Here is a 23,310-nt window from a genome sequence, read left to right on the forward strand (position 1 = left end):
AGCAATTCACTAATTTTTTTATAAGAACTCTTTCTGAGTTCACTTAATTCAGTAATCTTGAGCTAAAAGAATTCTTTCTATCCTAACATCAGCATTTCTTTTTCAGTGATAGAATATGCATATAGAAAATTAGTAAGACTATTTAAAAACTAATAAAATTATCACCTACCATGACTTAATTGACAATTACAGAGCATTATTACCTTACAATGACAGGATATACATTGTTTTCAAGAGTAAGTAAAGCAGTTTTCAAAATTAATCATATCCTAGGCCATAAAACAAGTTTCAGTAAATATAAGAAGACTGAAATAATATAAAATTTGTCTCTAACTACAAAATAATTAAATTAGGAGCCAATTAAAAAAATGTTTTCTAGAAACTCCTCAAGTATTTACAAAATCACACTATAGTGGGGAGGTGTATTAGTTAGGGTACTCTAGAGAAACAGAATCAACAGGAAATATTAATAAATATAAAATTTATAAAAGTATCTCATGTAACCGAGGGAACGTAGAGTCCAAAATCTGTAGGGCAGACTGTGAAGCTGACGACTCCAAAGGGGGGTCTGGACAAACTCCACAGGACAGGCTCACCAGCCAAGGCAGGAAGAGAACCTGTCTTTTCTGAACCCTCCTTAACAGGCTTCCAGTGATTAGATTAAGTATCACTCATTAAACAAGACATTCCCCTTGGCTGATTACAAATGGAATCAGCTGTGGATGTAGCCAACATGATCATGATTTAATTCTATGAAATGTTCTCATCGCAAAAGACAGGCCAGCACTTGCCCAACCAGACAAACAGAGACCATTACCTGGCCAAGTTGACACACGAACCTGACCATGACAGGAGGGGACTGACATAATGGAAAATGGCAGAGTATGAAACTCCAGGAATCAGTACCTCTACTGAAGCAACCATTACACTGGCAAAAACTAACAGTGTAATAAATGAAGGAAAGCTGGAACAACTGGATACCTATTTGTAATAAAATGAAGTTGGACCCCTACCTCATATCATATTCAAAACTTAACTCAAAATGGATCAGTTACTTAAATATGAGCTAAAATGATAACACTCTTATGAGAAACACAGAGATAAATTTGCAATTAGCAACAGATATGACACCAAAAGCACAAGCAACAAAAGAAAAAATAAATAATTACTTAAAAAAAATCTATGCATCAAAGGACATTATCAAGAAAGTGAAAAGACAATCTACAGAAATGGGATTTGGAAATTATATATCTTAAAAGGGTCCTAGGATCCAGAACATATAAAAACTGTTACAACTCAAAAACAAGCCAATTAAAAAATTGGCAAAGGACTTAACAGACATCTCTTCAAAGGAGAGATACAAATGACCAACAAACACACAAATAGATGTTCAACCTCACTGGTTATTAGAGAAAATCAAATGAAAAGAACAGTGAGACGCCACTTCACAAACACTAGGATGGCTATAATCAAAAAAAAGGAAAGTAAGTTTCTAGAGAGATGGAGAAATTGGAACCCTTACACGTTGCTGATAGAAATGTAAAATGGAGCAACCACTGTGAAAACAGTTTGGTGGTTTCTCAAAATGTTAAACATAGAATCATCATATATTCCAGCAAATCCACTCCCAAGTATATAACCAAAAGAACTGAAAACAGGTCTTCAACTTAAAACTTATACCCAAATATTCATAGCATCAGTATTCACAATAGCGAAATGTTAATAGCAATCAGAATATTCTTCAGCAAGATGAATGGATAAACAAATTGTGGTATATACATACAATGGAACATTATTCAGTCATAAAACCAAATGAAATACTAATACATGTTGCAAAGTGATGAACCTCAAAAAACAATATGCTGTGAAAGAAGCCAGACACAAAAGGTCACATTATATGATTCTATTTATATGAAATATCTGTAATAGGTAAATCAATAGACACAGAAAGAAAACTGATGGTTGCACCAGCTGATGGCAGCAGAGTATGGGCCATAATTGCTTAATGGGACCAGGGTTTTACTTTGGACTGAGGGAAATGTCATAGAACTATATAGAGGTGGTAACTGCATAATATTGTGAATATACTAAATGTCACTGAATTGTTCACTTTTAAATAGTTAATTCTATGTAATATGAATTTTGCTTCAATAAATTGTTTTTAAATGAAGGAGAAATTAAGACATACCCATACCAACAAAACCTGAGGCAGTTCATAACTAGTGAACTCGCTGGGCTAGTTTGAAAGGATTATGGGCCCTAGAAAAGCCATGTTTTAATCCTGACCCATCTAGTGGAGGCAGCCATTTCTTTTAATCCCTATTCAGTACTATAGGTTGGATTATCTCCAGAGATGTGACTCGCCCAATTGTGGGTATCAACCTTTGATTAGAGGGATAAGTGACTCCACCCATTCAAGGTGGGTTTTGATTAGTTTATAGGAATTCTTTAAAAGAGGAAGCATTTTGGAAACAGGAGCAGAGCCACAGAGCCATGAGAACCACAGAAGCCCACACAGCCAGAGACCTCTGGAGATGAAGAAGAAAACTGCCTCCAGGGGAGCTTCATGAAACAAGAAGCCTGGAGAGAAAGCCAGCAGACATCACCATGTTCACTATGTGCCTTTCCAGTTGAGAGAGAAATTGTGAACTTCATTGACCCTTCTTGAGTGAAGGTAACCTCTTGTTGACGGCCTTAATTTGGACATTTTTATAGACTTGCTTTAATTGGGACATTTTCACAGCCTTAGAACTATAAATTTGCAACTTAATAAATTCCCTCTTTTAAAAGCTGTTCTGTTTCTGGTATATCGCACTCTGGCAACTAGCAAACTAGAACACCTGCCTTTCAAGAAAAACTCACCCTAAAGGGAGTCAATCCTTTATACCAAAATGAAAGGACACTAGCAACTCAAAGCCATTCAAAGAAAAGAAGAACATCAGTAAATGTAACTACATAAGTAAATATTGACAAAGAATTTACACATACAAAGTAGACGTGTCTCATATACATCACTAACAAATTGGAGCAGTACTTCCAAACAGCTATGTAGTATAATTTCCAAATTTCAAACTCGCTTCTTTAAAAGGATAAGGAGTTAGCAAAATGACAGCATATTCTTGTCACAGACCACAAAAATATGGTCTTTTCTGTTCATACGCAGAAGCAAAATGCCTTCTTTGCCTCTGATTATACCAATATCGACCCATTTCTACAGTATAGCTAGGTTTCAAAATTTTCCCTCTTGACTGATGACTGCTGCAAAGATGTGCACCAAAACATTAGGGAATCTAAATAAACAAGAAAATGTTAGTTGGAAAGTAGTTTGCTTCTGGTGTTTCTTTTATTTTTCTTTCTTTCTTCTCTTTTTGTTGGAACCAGAGAATATTTTTATTGTAAAAGTTTTTGCACCCACAATATCTATGACATCAAAGCATACTTGTATTTGCTATTTTCAAAAAGAGTTGTTTCTTTATATAATAAAAACAGTTGTTTCTTTTATATAACAATGCATTTCCCATAACGTTTTATCTCACCTGGCCAGTTCTTTAATTAAGTTTGCAATGCGTCTTTTGTCTTCAAGACATAAATCCTTCAATGATGCACTCTTTATTCCTTCCCTGCAGAAATTCTAAAACAACAACAACAAAAAACCTTTGGGTTAGATTTTGCTAAAAAACAATTTTTAGGTCTTTAAGAGAAGTCTTTAAAATAAAGTATGAGAGGTGAAATTTCTTAATATTCATTTATCTGGAGTTTCACTATCTATGTGTTTCATTTAACCCACTGTGAACTCAAAGCAGTCCACCAGAAGATGTCATGAAATTTACACAGAACAGGACACAGAATGAACTCAAAGGCAGAAGATGTCCCTATTTAAATATTACAGAATAGGAGGCAAACTTCCCTTTGGTGAATGTCACAGAAATATATGCCTAAAGGAAGACACTAAGACCCAATTTTAAGAACCTTTCCTATATTCTAGTTCCAGGTCACTTAAGGTTGGCATCAGAAGTATTCAAAATATCCTAAAGTTCATTCAAAGGGTACTAAACCAAGGGGTAATAATAATAATAATAATGGCTAACACTTGTATCTTGTGCTTACTGCATACCAGGAATATTCTAAACACTTGACACATATTAGTCCATTTCATTTTCATAAAAATGTCATTAGGTAGGTACGATTCCTACTTTACAGTGAGGATACACATCTTGCCCAGCATTGTAGAAGTTAAGTGGCACAATCAGGACTCCAACATAGGTTCAAGAGTCCGTCCTCTTAACCAGTGTTCTATCCTATTACTTACACTACCAAAAGTTCTCCCCCACACTTTAAAATCATTAAGAGGGATCTTTAGAGACAAGAAATTCAGGGAATAACAAAGTAATTGAAAAACAACATGAAAAAAGGGGAAGAAACCATGATCCTTGGCATTTATATAATCACCAAAATAGGTTAGCCCAATTATTTCAGATATCCAGGAATAATCCTGGAAATACTGACAGCCAAAAGTAAGAACAATAGGGCAGGAAAGGAAAGAGGAGCTGTAAGAGAAGAAAATTAATTTGGTTCTAGATAGGATCAATTTAAGATGCCAGCACGATATTCATGTGGAAGTTGAAAAACATCGATCACACCCTCAAGTCAGAGAAGAAAATAAAGATTTAAACGTCAGCCATATGTCATTATGAATAAAGTAAAGATTTATTACCTTCTTTATACTTTTCCACATTTCAGAATTTTTTCCAGTAACTGTATATATATACATATTTTTTTTTTTACATGGGCAGGCACCAGAAATCGAACCCGGGTCCTCTGGCATGGCAGGCAAGCGTCCTTGCCTGCTGAGCCATCGTGGCCCACTCAACTGTATATTTTTAAATATATATATCCTTAAAATATTAGTTTTTCCAAATCATCTACAGATCCAAGAAAATAAATTAAAAGTGGCATTTGAAAAGACAAGAGAGTCAGAAGTACATGATATTGTGAGGAAAAAGCAAAGAAAAAGTTTCAAGCAAAGCGTAAAGTCAATAGTGCTAATGGTGAAAAAAGTGAAACAAAATATAGAAAGAAGTCACTGTATTTGATAATGGGAAAAGTTGCTTATAACCCCTAAAAACATTTCAATAGTGGTGCAAAAACTACTTCACAGTGAGTAAAAGAATAAACAAAGGAAACTCTAGCTCAAGGGCAAGAATTTTAGCAGCAGTGTGTTTAACAGCAAAAACCTGAAAATACAAGAATCTATGAACTAGAGAATAAGCTGTGGTATATTTACAATAGAATTTTAATGGTATTGGTTGTTCTGCTACTGACTTTCTAATTCAAACCCAATCTTCCAGGCTCTGCTTTGCAATGCTGAGGCTGAGACTTTGGAAAACTCATTTCTCCTTTGTCATCTGGCTCTCTGTTAAACTCTGTCAGTAGGAAGAAGTAGAGGGAGACCAGCAGGCTGTTAGAGGAAAAAGGGGACACATTTCTTCCTATTTATTTTCTGTTCTTGTCAGTTTCACCCATCAGAGTTCATCAACCCTGGCAAGAATAGCTGATTACAACTCGTTATTTTTCCAGCACTGACAGAACCAGCCTTTATCATGTCTCTTCAGGGACAGCAGTACTAGCCTGGTTGGTGTCCCATCATCAGAGGTTCCCCTTTCAAGCTTCTAAGTATTAATAATTCTAACTTACTCCCTCTATTCTGCTGGACTCAGTGGTGATGGTTGTTTCTTGTAGTTACTACTTTAGTGTTCCCTTTGTGCCTTTTCATTTCTCCAGTAACTATCTAATAATTCTTTAAATATTCTCAGTTGAAATATGTAACTAAACACTAACTGACACGATAAACATCAGTGAAAAGAAATACAACTATATATAGTATAAATACATCTCATGGACGTAACATTGAACAAAAAGCAAATCATGTAATACATATGGTATAAACTCATTTATATAAAATTTCAAACATATATAAAATTAAGCATATTGTTTCAAATAAAATACATATTTATACTATAATGAACAAGAGTTGGCAAACTACAGCCTGCTAGCAAAATCTGTCCACTACCTGTTTTTGTGAATAAAGTTTTATTAAAATACAACCATGCTCATTCATTTACGTGTTGTCTAAGGCTCTTTTTATGCTATAATGGCACAGCTGAGTAGTTGAGACAGAGATTGTGTGGCCTGCAAAATCTACCTTATTTACCACCTGGCCCTGTACTTTATCATCCCTGATAGAGAAATACACAACAATGACAAACTCAAAATTCAGGACAAGGGTTACCAGAGAAGAAACTACCATAAGGGAAAGACTCACCTTTACAATCACCTGATGGTCTTTTCAATAACTGGTGCTAAACTAACAGATTATCAGTATGGAAAAATAAACTGTGAACCTTACTTAACACCATACACACATATTAATTCCAGATGAATAAAAGATTTAACTATGAAAGTAAAATAATATGGCTTCTAAAAAAGACACAGAGAGAGAGAACCTGCAGGAAGTAGGTTCACAAAAAACTATTAGATTAGAATTAATAAATGAGCTAAGTACGGTTGTAGAATAAAAGACTGACACGTAAAAATCAACTGTATTTTTATACACTGTTGATAATTAGAAGTGAATAATTCAAAATGTAACTAAGAAAATAATTCAATATAATACCATCAAAAAGAATAAAATACTAGGAATAAATTTAGACAAAAGTACAAGACCTATGCAATGAAAACTACAAAATATCACTGTGCTGGTTTGAAACTGTTATGTACCCCAGAAAAGCCATATTCTTTTAACCCAATCTATTGTTTGTCTAGGACTTTTCTGATTAAGTTGTTTCCATGGAGATATGATCAGCCCAGTTATGGGTGGGACCTTTTGAATAGGCTGCTCCTATGGAGATGTGACTCTGCCTATTCAAAGTGAGTCTTAGATAGTTTACTAGAGTCTTAAGAGAGCTCTTAGAGAGAGAAGGAGCCCACAAAGACCCAAGCATTTGGAGATGCAGAAAAGAAATGCTCTAGGGGGAGCCATGTAAAACCAGAAGCCCAGAGAGAAGGTCAGCAGATGTTGCCATATGCCTTCCGGTGTGACAGAGAAACCTTGAAGACAGGTATCTTACTCTGGATGCTTTAAGTCTGGACATTTTTATGTCCTTAGAACTATAAATCTGTAACCTAATAATCCCCTTTGAAAAAGCCAATCCATTTCTGGTATATTGCACTATGGTAGCTTTCACTGAAAGAAGTTTAAGACCTAAGTAAATGGAAAACAACCTATATCCCACATTCATGAATTGGAATATGTAATATTGTTAAGTTGGCAGTATTCCCCAAATTGATCTATAGATTTAATACAGTTCCTATCAAAATCCTAGCTGCTCTTTGTGCAGAAACTGACAAGCTGATTCCAAAATATCTATGGAAATACAATGGACCCAGAATAGCTGAAAAACAATCTTGAAAAGAAGAAAAAAGTTTGAGGACTTACACTTCCCAATTTCAACACTGATCGCACAGCTACATTAATCAAAACTCTGCAGTACTGGCAATAAGGATAGAAATATAGGTCAGTGGAATAAAATGGAGAGCCCATAAATAAACCCATACATTTAAGGTCAATTTAAGAGTGCCAGAACAATTCAATGGAGAAAGAAGAATCTTTTCGCAAACAACCCTGGGACAACTGAACATTCATATGTAAAAGGATGAAGGTGGACACTGTTGAAGATTGAATCATATCACCCATAAAGGCATGTTCAGGTCCCCACCACTCATCCTGTGGACGTGAACTAATTTGTAAATAGGACCTTTGATGATATTATTAATTAAGGTGTTCCCAAACTGAATGAGGGTGGACCTTTATTCAATATGGCTAAAGGTCTTATAAGCAAAGGGAACTGGACATGAAAGAGAGAAGCCATGGGGAACTATGAAGCTATTCTTTTACTTGGAATATATAACAAACTCTTAATACTCAACAATAAAAGTCAAATGACCCAATTAAAAAGGATCTCAATAGATATTTCTCCAAAGAAATATATATAAATGGCCAAACAAGCGCTTGAAAAGACGCTCATCATTATTAGTCATCAGGGAAATGCAAATCAAAATCAGAAGATACCACTTCACATCTACTAGAATGGCTATATACCATAAAAGATGAACCTAAGTGTTGGTGAGGATGTGGAGAAACTGGAATCCTCATACATTACTGGTGGAACAGTAAAATGGTACAGTCACTTTGGAAAACAGTTTGGCCGTTCCTCAATAAGTTAAACTAATGGTTATATCATATGATCCACCAATTCCCCTTCTAGGTATGTATCCAAGATAATTAAAAAACATATGTCCACACAAAAAATATTGTAGCATTATTCATATTAGCAAAAAAGCAAAAACTACACAAAAGTCCATCAAATTATGAATGGATACACAAAATGTGGTATATCCATACAGTTGAATATTAGTTAGCCAAAAAAAGAAATGGAATACTGATGCATACTACATAATGGATGAATCTTGAAAACATTATGCTAAGTGAAAGAAGCTGATTTACATGGTATGTGATTCCATTTATAAGAAATGTCCAGAATAGACAAATATAGAGAGATAGAAAGTCAATTAGTGGGTTGCTAGGGGCTGAGAGGGTTGCAGAATGATGGGTGACTACTACTGAATATGGGATTTCTTTTGAGGGTGATGAAAACATTCTGGAATTACATAGTGGCGATGGATGTACAATTCTCTGCATATACTAAAAACCACTTTTAAAAGGTGAATTTTTTTTGTATGGGAATAATATCTCAATTTTTTAAAAAGACAGCTGACTGTTTAAAGCAAAAGTATTAGGAATATTTTGGGATTTATGTGTAGAAGCAAAATGTATGATAATATCACAAAAGTTAAAAGGGATGAAATAAGGCATTGAAGTTCTTAAGCTGTAGCTGAAGTGGTAAAATGTCATTTGGAAATAGACTGTGATAAATTATAGATGTATAAACTTTAAAGAAGCAATTGAAATAATATAACAAAGAGTTATATGTCCAATAAGCCAGCAAAGGAGATAAATTTGAATCATAAAAATATGGACTTAATTCAAAAGAGGGCTATTGTTCAGTGTAAAACAAATTGACAAGAACTTGCAAATTAAGCTATTCATACTCCTGTGCAAAGTGAGTACAGTGGGGATACAAGTAACACAAGCAAATCTTTTCAGCTAACCAGTTAAATCTGATAGACAACTAAACATAATCATTAGTAACACTAGATATTGGAAATGTCCTCAGAGGTTGAAAAACTTTTCCTGTAAAATATCAAATAGTAATTATTTTCTACTTCGTGGGACATAAGGTCTCTGACGCAACTACTCAACTCTGCCATCACGAGACAAAAGCAGTGACAGAAAATATGTAATAAAAGAATGAGCCTAGCTATACTTTAATAAAACAGCAGGTAGGATCTGGTCCCCATGTCACAATCTGCAAAACCCTGATTTTAACTCTGATAGGAGAGACAAAAATAACAAAAAGTAAAGCAAAATATCCACTCACATAGGACAATGTCAAAGGAATACACAGACAGTATTACAGAGGTAAAGAAGAGGGAGAAATCAATGGCTGGGTTATAAAAAGTAAGGGTCTTTATAATTTTTACCTTTTAAGTGAAGGAAATAATAAAAAAGCAGGTTAATTTTCTTTTAATAAATCATCTTTCTTATAAACAACAGTTCATGCATCAACTAACAAATTTACACGAATAAACGATGCCCAATTAAAAAAAAATGTTGTGAATTTGATTTACTTTACCTCCACACAGGTCAGTATATAGGTCTTTTGAGATATACCACGATAATACATTTCTGTTAGCTAAGATTTAAAGCAAGGTTAAATTTTTTGGAGTAAAACCTTTGAGTACTTCAGTTATTTTATAGTCCTACCAAGCATCATCAAAGGATGCCAGAATCTCTGTATCTTTTAAAAATCACTACCTATCGTAATAGTTGTAGTTTAGCTAAGGTAATTTCAAAGGCTTTTCTACCCTTATATATAGCACAGAAAAAGGGATTTACAGAGATTGGAGAACAAGAAAAACAATAATGATAAATTACTGACCTGTTGATCTATTGAATCTCCTGCACCTCTAAAAGACTCCATAGAGACTGAAGAAGCAGCCACCCTGGAAGGCTTAAGTTTAACATCAGCTTTTGGACTTAACAAGTTGGGTCTTGATCTGGTATTTCCTTCTGCAGAAATTCCTAAGGATTTACATCAAACAATATTTCAAAACTATATCTTCTCTTTCTGTTAACATCTCCCTCCATCAACCTCTTCCCTGATATCCTCTATTTTACAGGAACTGATGGGAAAAACTCTAATTAAAAAAAAAACACTTTAAAGCTCCCTTAAAAAATAATGAGTCAGGTAAAGGTTATATTTTAAGGAAATACATTAAAGATTAAATTGAGATATTTTTAAAGGGCATTGTGAAATGTTTATGTCACATTAAAACCAATAAATAAAATGGCAAAGATATCTTAACTTTGGGGAAATTAAAGACCTTATTTTTCACATTCATTAGGCTGACTTCAAAGTTTCAGTTTTACTACCCCAACTTTAAAGAGTCTTTTACATAAACATTATATCAGGAAATTTTCATAGGAATAGGAAATTTGGGCTATTATTCATAATATAAAAAATAAGAAAAGACTCTCATGCCTATTAATACATGAAGTATTCTACAAGTTCATTAAAAGCTGATTTCTCTAGCAAGCCCAAAAGATGAGATATATTTCAAACTTTAATAGGTTCTGATGGACTGTTGGACTGTTCTGTCTCTCGTTATACCTGCAAAGTGGTTTTAATGTTTTCTTTTCTCCCAACACATAAGGCAGAAAGGAAGCTTATCAAATTTACAGAGATAATCATACCTGGAACATATACTACTGATTGTTCTTCATCAGAAACTATACAGGAGGACATGAAGGAAAACACTGTAAAAGATTATCCAGCTCTCCCGGGAAGATGGCCAACTAGAATGGCTTGAGATTAGCCCTGATCCACAGAAAAGTTGGTGAGGGGACAGGAGGGCTACTGAGGCGGCAATTCAGGAGTGTGGCTGACCTGGGAGAGCCTTCTGCACCACATGCGGGAGCCCTGGTTGCAGAGGCCAAGGAACTGAGAGGCAGGAGGCTGGAGTCTGACACAGAGGCGCAGAGCCCGCAGGAGTGCACAGACTGCAGTGCAGGACTAGGAAGTAAGCCAAGTCGTGTTTCTTGGGCACGCTACTCTCACCAGTGCAGCCCTATGACAGCTGACTCACCCCACACCCCACACACCTGAACCCCATCACCCTCTCCCATTACCTGTGCTCCAGGTGAACCCACCCCACCAGCCCTCAGTGCAGTACCTGCCCCACAACCCCACCCCAAATGCAGCCCATCCACTTCTCCTGCACACCAAACGAGCACTACCTCCCCATCTCTGTTCCCTGCAGGCTGTTGCCATTGCATAACGGTTGAAGGCACTAACCTCCACACCTAGGCTACCCCTGTCCCACCCCGTTCATAGTGTTACACAGCCTCACCCCACCCTCCCTGAGCACAGTGCATCCCTTTACGGCACTCCCAGGTTCCTGCATGTGCACAGGCCCCCAATCACGTCATTCAGCTCTGGGAATTGTACTTTACAGTAGTCTGAGAACCGTGCATGTGTACAGCCCTCAGTCTCACTTTCCAGCTCTGAGAAAGTGCCGACCTGCACAGTCGGGTCACATCTGCCCCCAGTCCACAAAGGTGTAACACCAACCTGCAGCCACAACTCTACGCATGTGCACAAGGGGCCCGTGACTTAGACCAGAGCACAACAGGGTTACGCACCCCAGACCACTGCACCCACACAGTAACATCCTCCTTGGCCGCTAAGTGCCCATGTTCACAAGCATCAGCATAACATCCCGAACCTCTGCCCATACCTGCCCTAAAACAAATCACCGTAGTGAGTGCTCCACCCTGTACCCTGCTTCCTGCTGTACAACCATCCTGCAAACACAAGGTCATCCCACAAACACCAAAAGAAATCAACTCCCAAAGTAAATCAATCAAGATATTTAAATGTGATGAAGACAGCAGAAGATCACTAAACATATCACAATACAGACAGACATAGCCCTGCCTAACGACCAAATTAAAACACCAGAGGAGACACAGATATTGGAACAATTAATCAAAGATGTTCATACTAGTCTACTTAATAAAATAAGTGGGATAGCAAATGACATAAAGGACATGAAGAAGACAGTAGAAGAGCACAAAGAGGAATTTCAAAGAATAGAAAAATAGCAGAAATCACAGAGGTTAAAGACTCTGTTGAACAAATATAAAACATGGTAGAGGCACACACCACCAGATTTGAGGAGACAGAAAAAAAAATAAGTGACACAGAGGACAGGGTAATTGACTTCAAAGACCCAAAACACCAAATGGCAAAAAAGATCGAAAAAATTGAATGGGAACTCAGGGAAAAGATAGATAAACAAAGCACACAAATATAAGAATTACTGGTGTCCCAGAAGGAGAACAGAGGAGTAAAGGGCTAGGAAGAGTAGTTGAAGACATAATGGGGGAAAATTTCCCAACCCTCATAAAGACATACAAGTCAAAGAAGCCCAAAGAGGTATGGGAAGATCAAAGGTGATGGTGGAATTACACATAGAAAGCACGACTTAACAAATGAATATGAATGCTGAATCATTAAACTGATATCTCTTTTAGTCTTCAGTATTTTAGAGCAGCTAGAAGCAAAAACCTAAAATTGTGAAATTGCAAACATGTCAAAGTCTGAAATATATTCTATAACTAATTGTGGTGCTGTGCTTTGATATTTATAGCTTTTTTGTATATATGTCATTGTGTTCACAAAAAAAAGAAGGAAAAAGAAGCCGATTTTGATGATAAAAAAGTATTTAAGCCCCCTAGCCTCCTATATTCTGGAGCAGCTAGAAGGAAAAATATGAGAGGATCTTATGATAGCCCATGACAAAGTCTGGGATCTGTCCTGTAACCACTTGTTGAAGAGTGCTTTGAAAAGTATTGTTTTTTTATTTCTTTGCTTTGTATATATGTTATACTATACAATTTAAAAAGTTAAAAAAAAAAAAAGATTATCCAAAATCCAAATGTTGTTTCTGTTATGTACTTCTGTTATAATCTGTAATTTCCTTTGACCTGGGAGTTTATAGTTTTTTTTAAAAGAAAGCAGAAGGGGGTACAAGGGTAGTTCAGCGGTAGAATTCTTGCCTGCCATGCAGGAGACCCAGGTTCAATTCCTGGCCCATGTACTTCCCAAACAAACAAACAAACAAACAGAATTCAACAAATGGTGCTACAGTAACAGGATACTCACATGGAAAAAGAATGAAATGTGACCCCATCACACAGCATACAAAAACAAAAAACAAAACAAAAACAAAAATGCAAAGCAATTGAATTAAATGCAATAAGGTGAGTGTTCTTTTAAGGTTCATCTTTACATATCCATGACTGTATGTTGGGTAAAGGTTTTGGATGGTCTTGTTCCATAGAAACTTTTATTCACTTATTCCCAAGTAGGATATCCTATAATATAAGCTGTACATTCCTTTCCTTTTCCTTTCCTCTTATAAGCAAAGAGTTAAGGGTTCTAGTTTGCTGATTAATGGAGAACTTCTAAGTTGCTTCAGGCATAAGAATAAATACTTTCAAGATTGGCTTTAGCTTTGAAGAACAAACACTATCTGAGAGCAAGTCAATCGTACAAACACAAAGACAATTTTTATTCTTCTGCAGTACATTCATGAAATGTCCCAAGAAACCCTGTTATTTTTAAAGAGTTTAAGAAATGAAGACAAAAAAACTGTTTCAAATTTCAAAAGGAGAAATTTAGAAAGGTTAAGATCATAGCACTGCTACGTACAGAGAATCAACAAGAAAGCAAGCTTTCTTTCCAGAAACAAAATCAGAACTATATCTAAATCCAGATATGTTCACCATTTGATAATCTTCTATTACTCTTCCAGGAAGGAAGTATCTAAACATTTTTTTTCCAAGTGATCTGGAAAGTCCCAAAGCTTCCTATTCTTCTTTTAGAAAATTTCCCAAAATTCCTAGATAAGGGAATTATCAACTATTTCCTTCCTGGAAAGGCTGGAATAAGCCTGCGGATTTAATAACATGTTCAAAAACCCAATTTATTTCAGTTGAGACTCAATCCTAGTAATGGAATGTTTTTTCAAGGAATATTGATTGAAAATGACTAGAATCTCTGTTAGGAATTTGGAAATACTGAGATGGTGCTTACAGTCTGTTTTGGTAGCTAGTTCCTAACAGCTCTGTAAAAGCACCTGCATCATAAAGCTCTAAGATTTTGGCTAGTACCAGTACCCTTAAACCTTAAATTGCCTCAAACATCAGGGATGGAGGGCAGAAAGTTTTAGGAGGCATATAAATCAAGTAAACAAAAAAATTAGGGCACACTACTCAAGGAAACTGATAGTAACTAATGGTAGCAGAGACAGGATTTCTAAATTTTACACCCAAACTAAACATAGCTTATAAATGAAATGGTGCTAACTCCTCAACAGTAAAAGACTGATTCATTTTTTTTTTTACCCCAGAGGTCTAATATAGGCTCTTGCATACACAGTAGGTGCTCAATAAGTGTTTATTTGCTGCTTAAAACATATACAAAGAATTAAGTACCTAGGGAGGTAAAAAAATCCAAGACAATAATTCAAAACATGATCCACAAAGCAGTGCCTTCAAGTGGAAGATAGAGCAAATAATCTCTATTTGATGAATTTAAAGAAAATTGTCCAGGAATGACTTATGGAAAGATTCATATAACTAAGTCCCGGATATCAAACTACACTTCTCTAGACCATTTCCTTTCACTAAGGAGCTTGCTCTCAGCTGGAAAGGACCTGAGACTGAAGACTTAACTGTGTTCTGACCTGGAAACTCAAATGAGTATTTCCTACTTTCTCCTTTCTTCTCAACTTGGCACCACTTCCCCCATTCTTACTGTCATCTAATAACTTTGCCTCCAATTTTTTTTTAAGTAAAACAAGCTGTAAAGACCTTCCACAAGCTTCTACCTGTATATCTAACTACTTTTCTGCATTCCTACCCATATATTCTGCCTTCCCTCCTATTAACTATGGATGTTCATATTCCTATCTTACCCATCTAGTACAGATATCATTCCTTCTCTCTGCCCAAGAATCCTGATCCAAATATTCTCTCCTTTTTCTCTTGATTCAATCTTTTTCTATTAAATTTCTTTAATAGAAAACATCCAAATTATGTAATTTCTTTTCTCCAGTAAAAAGATCTCTCTTGGTCATATATTTCCCTCCAGCCACTGTGCCATTTTTAACCCCCCTTTACAGCAAAACTCAAAAGAGCTATCTAGATTCATTGTCTTAAACTCCTTTTCTCCCATTCAATCCTTGACTAGCTTCCCTAATCAAGTTTTCAACTCCCTCAATCCTATGCATGTCATTTCTTAACAAAGTTACAATGGCCTTCAAATTTTTAAATCCACCAATCAATTCTCAAGACTCTTTGTACTTGATCTATCAGTAGCATTTGACACTGGTGACCCTTTCCTCCTTGAAACACCTTCTTCACTGGGCTTCAGACACACCACATGCTCATAATTTTCCTTCTACCTTTCTGACCACTCCTTCTCAGTCTCCTTGGAATCTTCCCAGCCTCTAAATCTGTGAGTATCCCAGGTTCCATTTCCTAGACCTTTTCATGGCTAATTACCTGATCTCCTTTAGGACTTTGGTCATGCCCACCACCTTCTAATATAGATTTTCACTTCTTAACCATTTACATATTTAAAATTGTGTAACTCCCCTTCCTGACTCCTACCTACCTACCCACTCTCACTACTTGCCCCCTACAACAGCTACCCCTTCCCTGCTTTATTTTTCTCCAAAGCATCATTATCATTGAACATACAATATATTTTACTTATTCATGGGCTCATCTCCCTATAATGCTAGCACCAAGAGGGTAAAGAATTTCATCTTATTTTGTTCACTGCTATTTCCTCAAACATCAAAGCCATCTTTGAAAGAATGAAGAATTTATTTATATTAATTTAATTTGTGAGGCAAAAGTTATTCAACTGCTTTCAGTGTAGTCTTCCTCTCTTTATCCCATTCAAAATACATAGACAAAACCCATAACTTCTGTCTACATCTATGCCAAACTCAGAAATTTAGAAATAGTAAAAATGCTAAATAAACTGGCTTCATTTTTTAAAATAAGACTAAAAATATTTGAAATTGCTTCCATCCAACCTATACTTTCTAATCATTTGTAATCTATATTTTTCTCATCATCTTAAGAACCCAAATATATACCTTCTTCAAATACAGTTTTCCAACAAAAGTATATTTTATGGGAAAGTCAGAGATACAATATACATCAAATGTATGTTGAATCTAAAATTGGGTTCTATGTGACAACTTATTCTACTTAGATTACTTTGGAAGTTCCTCAAAAAGTCAAATCCCCAAAATTAAAGCAGTAATAAAACAACCAGCGCAGAAAGTAGGCAGAAAGAAGTATCTCTATCCAGATCGCTAGGATCTAAGGGAGTAAATTTATTAATGGCCACACTGCCCTTTCTGACTTTGAATCACTTTTCAGCAATGCATGTGTATGTAATTACTGGGACTACAGTTACTTTCCAGGCTAATATTTTATTTTAACATGTACATATGTTTTCATTTTTAATTGAAAACTGAATGGCAGAGATTACAGCTATCCCAATGTTTTGATAAGGTCTGTTGTAATTCATACTTGTCAATATCAAGTTAATAAACTTAAGTGAATTTAAGCAATCAAATTTGGATGCTGCAGACACACTAACTTCTAAAAGAGGAAATTTAAAGCTGATTTACTCACAGATTTAACCCATAAAATGACAACTTAACATACTCATTGTTTACACATTAGGTACTATGACAGGCCTTATTCAAAGTGGCATTGCCGAATCATACTGTGCAGGAGGTACATAACTCACAACAACAGTAAATTAAAAAAAAAATTTTTTTAAAAGGCACTCAATCAGAGATGATCTGTCTTCACCATGTTGGAAACATATAGGATTGGGAATCTCTAAATCACATTTCTCTAATTGCCCAGGCAAAGCACTGAAATCCTTTTTCAGTAGTGTGTAAAGAATACCACCAGATCATAGGCTTATATCTTTTGACCTTTTTTTATTGCAAGTTATATTGTAAAGGCTCTGGGTTGGTCTGGGGAGTCACAGTGTGTCAAGAAAAGAGAACAAGATCCAAAGACATATGACTAAAACCACGACTCATAATTATCATTATGCTTTTTAGCAAATACTCCCTCACAAATTTATATCTGCCACTGCTTTTATGCCCATATGGAGATTTAAGATGAAAATATTTAAGGCTGGGTGTTATTCATTATGTGGAATAAGATGGGGAAACTGAGGTGATACTAATAACCTTGCAATTCCTCTCATATTTCTATAGAATGTAATCACTACATTTTCCTCACACAATTTCAACTCCTCACTTTCAACAGGAAGATGAGTACTCGACATTAACTTTAAGGGTAAGAGAGAATATAAAAGATAAGGGGGGTTATATGACTTCTACATGAAATAGATATGACTACATGAATAAATGAGAGTACAAGACTTCTAAGGCTAAGAATATAGGTTCAGTCCACAAATTTGCAAATAAAGTTATTCAGTCCCACTGCAACGGATTGCCCCTCCCAGTCCCCCTCCCCCCTAACTATTTATTCTGTCAGAACACCACCACTGGTCATAAAGAGTTAAAGAATAATAATAAAAACCACATAGATGGATACAAAAATAACACTAAAAAAGCATCTTAGAAGCGAATAACCTTGAAGTATCTCCTTCATTTCCTCATTAAAATATCGGAATGCAGAGCAGTGCTTCATGTGGAAAGATTCATTTCAATTTCCTGACATGTTAATTCATCCCAATTGTTCCCAATGCATATACTCCCTTTGTATCTCTATTGATAGCTAAAGGAAAAAATATTTAATTTTCACAGTACACTAACTAGCGTGCTCCTACCATGATCTTATTTGATTCTCAGAGACAGCTAGTAATTATGGTCAGTAACAGCGTAATAGTAAACACTGAGCACTACCAAATGAAAAAATACTCCTCTCTCCAAGACATGGCACTCTCATCCTAGTAACTCAGAAAGGGGAATCGATGAAACAAATTACCAAGTTTCACTGGGAGTTAAGCAGATTGTCCGAAGAACGATTCTGCCAAAGGTAAAAGCGATGCCTCAAACAATGCCATCAACAATCCCAGCAAACAGCAAAAAGACTGGCTTCCTTAGGCACTTAACACACTGACTGCTACCTTACACAATCCCATCTATTTAAAAGCAGGGTCCCTATAACTAACACGAAGTAAATTATAGGACCAAAGTTCAGGCTGGAACAGTCTCCCTAACCCCAGGGAAAGAATCACTCCTGTCACACAAACATCGCATCATAGGAATTGAACTGGGAATATTACCACAGTCCTAAACGATTCCACAGCTTCTCCACTCCAAAACAATCCAAGAACTTCAATCCCTGCCAGTGGTGATTTACAAGCTATGAGCAAGTCAACACTACTTCCAGGCAAAATGATTCAATCTTATTCTGTAACCAGAACCATCATATCCATGTCAGTTTCAAGCCCTACATCCTTCCTCAAAACCCAGTATGAAAATATATCATCACTGACAGGCCACTCGAAGATCGAGGAGCAGATTAATGACAGACACTCCTAAACCAAAACAGTAAGGCGCCCAGCCCAGCCAGCAACCGTCCTCGTCCTGCCAACGCCCACTTTTCCCTCAAACACTAGCTCACGCCGCACAGACTCGGCCGGGCTGAGGTCATCACCGGCAGCTTCTAGGGCATGATTCTAGGCCACCTTTCAAGAGCTAATCGCCAAGGAGGTTAAGAAACGTCTGTGCTGTTGTCACCACACCTGGAAATTCCAACCTGGAGACACAATCCTCTTAAAACCCCAGCAATTGGAAAGCCTGGCACCTAGACTGAGGCCGGACAAGACGTCCTCGCCCGCGGAATCAGCACGAAGCTTCTCTACGCTCAGAATCCCACAAGACCCTTCGCTCCGCACCGGGGAGGGCACCGGCGCCCCTGCCAGAAAGGCAAAGGATACTGTCCCGAGTCCAGAACACCGCAGCGTCGGGGCGGGAGAGGGCCGCCACGTCCGCCATCTTGAAACAACCGCCACTCGGGGCGTCGCGCCGGGGCCGCCCCGCCTCGGCCTCCAGGCTCAGCCCCCATTGGTCGCACGGCGCGGAGGCCCGCCCCCGCCTGCGCGGTCGGCCCGGGCGAAAGGAGAGGGTCCGGCTGCGGGAGAGGCGGCGTGCCGGAGACGTGGCGTGGAGCCTTGACCCGACAGGCAGCGGGTGCGGGAACGAGCGCCCCGCAGAATTACTACTCCCAGGCAAGTCCGTGCCCCACATCTCCGCCCAGCTGCGCGCTCAGTCGCAGAGAACTGCAATTCCCTGCATGCCGCGAAATTGAACACTGAGGTGCTGAGGCGGGGTCCTGAAGTCCTCCGGCTGGCTCTGCGCTCTCCACCGGTCCCTGCCGCTCTCCCTGCAGCGCGCCGAGCGGGTGCGCGAGCCATGGAAGACAAGCCCTTCCCCCTGCTGGGCGGCAGCAAGCCGCATTTGGAGAAACTGACTCTCGGAATCACTCGCATCCTAGGTGAGTGCGAGCGGAGAACCGTGGGAACAAGCGAGGGAGGGAGGTGGAGTAGAGGAAAGAAGAAGCGGAGGTATGAGGTGCCGGGTGGGCTGCACAATGCTGGATGGTGTATACGAGTGAGCATCGCTGTTGTGACTTCCGTTGTTAAGGAAGAAAGAGATAGGCGGGTGCGTGACTCAGTCCCGGAAGGGTTTGCCGGGAGTGTTGGGAGTCAGAGCTGGGAATCCCGAAGCATCCATCCCTAACCCCTGAGATCCCACCAAAAGGCCCAGGAAGGATAGTCAAAGACTCACAAGGGGAAACAGCAGGCTTGTGACAGTTGGGTGGTTGGATCTCCTGAGAGGCATTCTTGGCCCAGATTGTGACAGTTGGGTGGTTGGATCTCCTAAGAGGCATTCTTGGCCCAGGGAGTATCCTTGAAGTCCCAGCCCTTCCTCTTGCAGCAGAGAGAGCTGGAGAAATGATGCAGCCAGTCTCCCAAGCAACAACTACAACGTGCCAAAGAGTGTTGCTCCTGAAATTATCAAAAGGAGTCAGGTCTTGCACCCATTGATTGGTTTTTCTTTATGGAACGCTTATTTAGGACCCATCACGATGAAAGTTCCTGGGGCTAGTGAGATGAAAAAGATACAGTTCTGTTAAAATCACAGACTAGGTCCTTAGAAGTGTGAAAGGAGGTCAGTAATCTTATTGCTCAGAGGTAGCACAGTAGAGTAAGTAACTGGCCTTACCTTGGGGAGTTAAGGAAGGTGTCCCATAGGAGGTGATGCCGGAATTTGAAAAACAAATGGGAATTAGCTGAATAACCAAGGAGGAGAAAAGTAGTCTAAGCAGACCAAAAAAGCATGCTTCAGTGCCTTCCTATCACATTTATAATAAAATAAAAATTATGTATCAATGCCAACAAGTCCTCATATAACCTGTCGTAGTCTATCTTTCTGACCTTGTTTTCACTCTCCTTTGGTGGCAGTGGCCCTCTTGCTGTATCATAAACACACTAAGCTTGTCTGTGCTTCAAGGCCTTTAAAATTTGCTAGACCCTCCACCTGGAATTATCTTCCTCTGAATCTCTCTCTTCCTCTTGTCATTCGGATCTCTGATTAAACACTACCTCAAAGAAGCCTCCCCTGAATATCCTTCTAGTAACGACCTTACCTATCACACTATGACAATAATAGTACAAAGGAGGTGTACTATTATGGATATATAGTTCAATATATGTATATCCAATATGGAATTATATTGAGCTAAGTTTTGTATACTACTGAAATTAAGTTGGTATTCATCTGAAATAGATTGTTAAAATATTAATTAAAATCCCCAAGGCAACCACTAAGAAAATGATGTTTTTAATGTTATAAAAGAAACGAGAGGGTAGGCCACAGTGGCTCAGCAGGCAGAGTTCTTGCCTGCCATGCTGGAGACCCGGGTTCGATTCCCAGTGCCTGCCCATGCAAAAAAAAAAAGAAACGAGAATTAAGATGGTGTACTCGAGAATATTTAACACAAAGGAAATCAATAATGAAGGGATAAAGGAGCAAAAGAGCCATAAGACATAGAAATTAAAAACAGAAACTGGCAGACAAAAAATCCTGTCAGTTTATAATCCTGCCAATTTATCAGTAATTACATTAAATGTAAATGGGCTAAGCAGTCCAATCTAAAGGCAGAGATTGACAGAATGGATTTTAAAAAAGGATTCCAATATATGCATCTAAAAGAGACACACTTTAGACTCATAGACACAAACAGGTTGAAGGTAAAAGGATGAAAAAGACATATCATGGACACAGTAACCAAAATAAAGTTAGCATAGCTATCAAACAAAACACACTTAAAAAAAATTGCTATTAAAGACAAAGGAGGGCATTGTATAATGATAAAAGGGCCAGTGCGATGGGAGGTCAGGTGAACACTAAGCTTCCAAGAGCCCTCTCCTGGTGGAATCACACGGGATGCATTTAATACTTCCAGCCATAAGTTGTGACAACATGTGTAAAATTTTCTCTAAGAGGGAAGCTGGTCTGAGCTAGGAGCCCAGACCATTTACCATGGGCCAGCCATGTAGGCACTCTCTGCCTAGCATATATCAAAATTACAGATTTTCAGAAAGCAGGAAGGTGTTTAGTATAAACCATATTGTTTGCACAAACAACTTAAGCACAGTGAGCCATTCTTTTTTTTTTTTAATCCCATTATAATTATTTATTGAAAGGAGATGTAAAAAATTACATTTGTTTATTGAGAAAAAACTATCCAACTCTTGAAAGCAGAATAGTCCCCCCAATTAAACAAGCATTATATAACATCTGAAAAATTTCACATTTACAGTTAGAAAAAAATTGATTGTTTTATCGTTCATCTGTGATTGTACAGAGGGACAGAGAGGTTGAATTTGGTCCAGTAGAAAAATATGGCCAAAGTTTTTCTGTAAAATTATCAGTGAAGGGGTAAATAAGAGATCTGTAATCCATATTATAAATTGAAACCTCTCCCAAATTATAATCCAGAAAAATGTCAGTCCATATGAGTTTAAAACTACCCAGGGCATCACAAATATTTGTCCACTGATGAATTTGCCAACATCCATCCTTTGGTGATTGTGCTGATTTGAAATGATGTATGTACCCTGGAAAAGCCATGTTTTAATCCTAACCACATTTTGTAAAGGCAGCCATTTCTTCTAATCCCTATCCAGTATTGAATGTTTGAAGCTGTAATTAGATCATCTCCCCAGAGATGTGATTTAATCAAGAGTGGTTGTTAAGATGGATTAGCTGGAGGCATGTCTCCACCCATTTGGGTGGGTCTTGATTAGTTTTGGGAGTCCTATAAAAGAGGAAACATTTGAGAGAAAGGAGGAGATTCAGAGAGAGCAGAGAAGGCTGTAACACCATGAAGCAGAGTCCACCAGTCAACATCCTTTGGAGATGAAGAAGGAAAATGCCTCCTGGGGAGCTTCATGAAACAGGAAGCCAGGAGAGAAAGCTAGCACATGATGCCATGTTTGCCATGTGCCCTTCCAGCCAAGAGAGAAATCCTGACCATGTTCAGCATGTGCCTTCTCACTTGAGAGAGAAACCCTGAAATTTCATCAGCCTTCTTGAATCAAGGTATCTTTCCCTTGATGCCTGTGATTGGACATTTCTAGAGGCTTGTTTAATTGGGACATTTTCTCAGTGTTAGAACTGTAAACTAGCAACTTATTAATTTCCTCTTTTTAAAAGCCATTCTGTTTCTGGTATATTGCATTCTGGCAGCTAGCAAACTAGAACAGTGATGTAGATGGAATAGCGTTTTGAGGAAAAGAGTCTTTACATACCCCTAAGAACCATTCACCTCTGCCTCTTACTTCTACCTGCCAGAAGTGCCTGGCGCAATCAAATCCTCTAGAAGTTACTACAGCTGGGTGAAAAGTAAAATCTCTTGGGATTGTATGGAATGTCTCTTGGGTTCTTCCTTTCCATATGTCACACTTTTTCTGCTATTTGATA

At 37.8% G+C, this 23,310-nt stretch overlaps 2 protein-coding genes across 10 annotated transcripts in view; one reads left to right on the forward strand and one right to left on the reverse strand.

Annotated features, from left to right (window-relative positions):
* KIAA1328 (KIAA1328 ortholog) overlaps positions 1-23,310 on the reverse strand; it is a 495,375-nt gene that overhangs the window by 471,394 nt on the left and 671 nt on the right. Inside the window, exons 1-4 of one of the 9 annotated variants that reach the window (XM_077135593.1) lie at positions 19,260-19,751; positions 10,934-10,969; positions 10,119-10,261; positions 3,537-3,631 (exon numbers count right to left, since the gene is read on the reverse strand). In XM_077135593.1, the coding sequence (XP_076991708.1) occupies positions 3,537-3,631; positions 10,119-10,261; positions 10,934-10,969; positions 19,260-19,569 (584 nt within the window). In that variant the 5' untranslated portion in view covers positions 19,570-19,751. Of the gene's footprint in view, positions 1-3,536; positions 3,632-10,118; positions 10,262-10,933; positions 10,970-19,064; positions 19,196-19,217; positions 19,764-23,310 lie in introns of those variants that run through there. The other 8 variants (XM_077135597.1, XR_013165170.1, XM_077135592.1 and 5 more) reach the window with 8 other exon arrangements.
* Positions 19,399-23,310, forward strand: part of TPGS2 (tubulin polyglutamylase complex subunit 2) — a 54,970-nt gene continuing 51,058 nt past the window's right edge. The window contains exon 1 of the mRNA XM_077135600.1: positions 19,399-19,816. Coding sequence (XP_076991715.1) covers positions 19,735-19,816 — 82 coding nt within the window. The 5' untranslated portion in view covers positions 19,399-19,734. The remainder of the gene's footprint in view (positions 19,817-23,310) is intronic.

Source organism: Tamandua tetradactyla, chromosome 18 (genome assembly GCF_023851605.1).
Source record: "Tamandua tetradactyla isolate mTamTet1 chromosome 18, mTamTet1.pri, whole genome shotgun sequence".
NCBI lineage: Eukaryota > Metazoa > Chordata > Mammalia > Pilosa > Myrmecophagidae > Tamandua > Tamandua tetradactyla.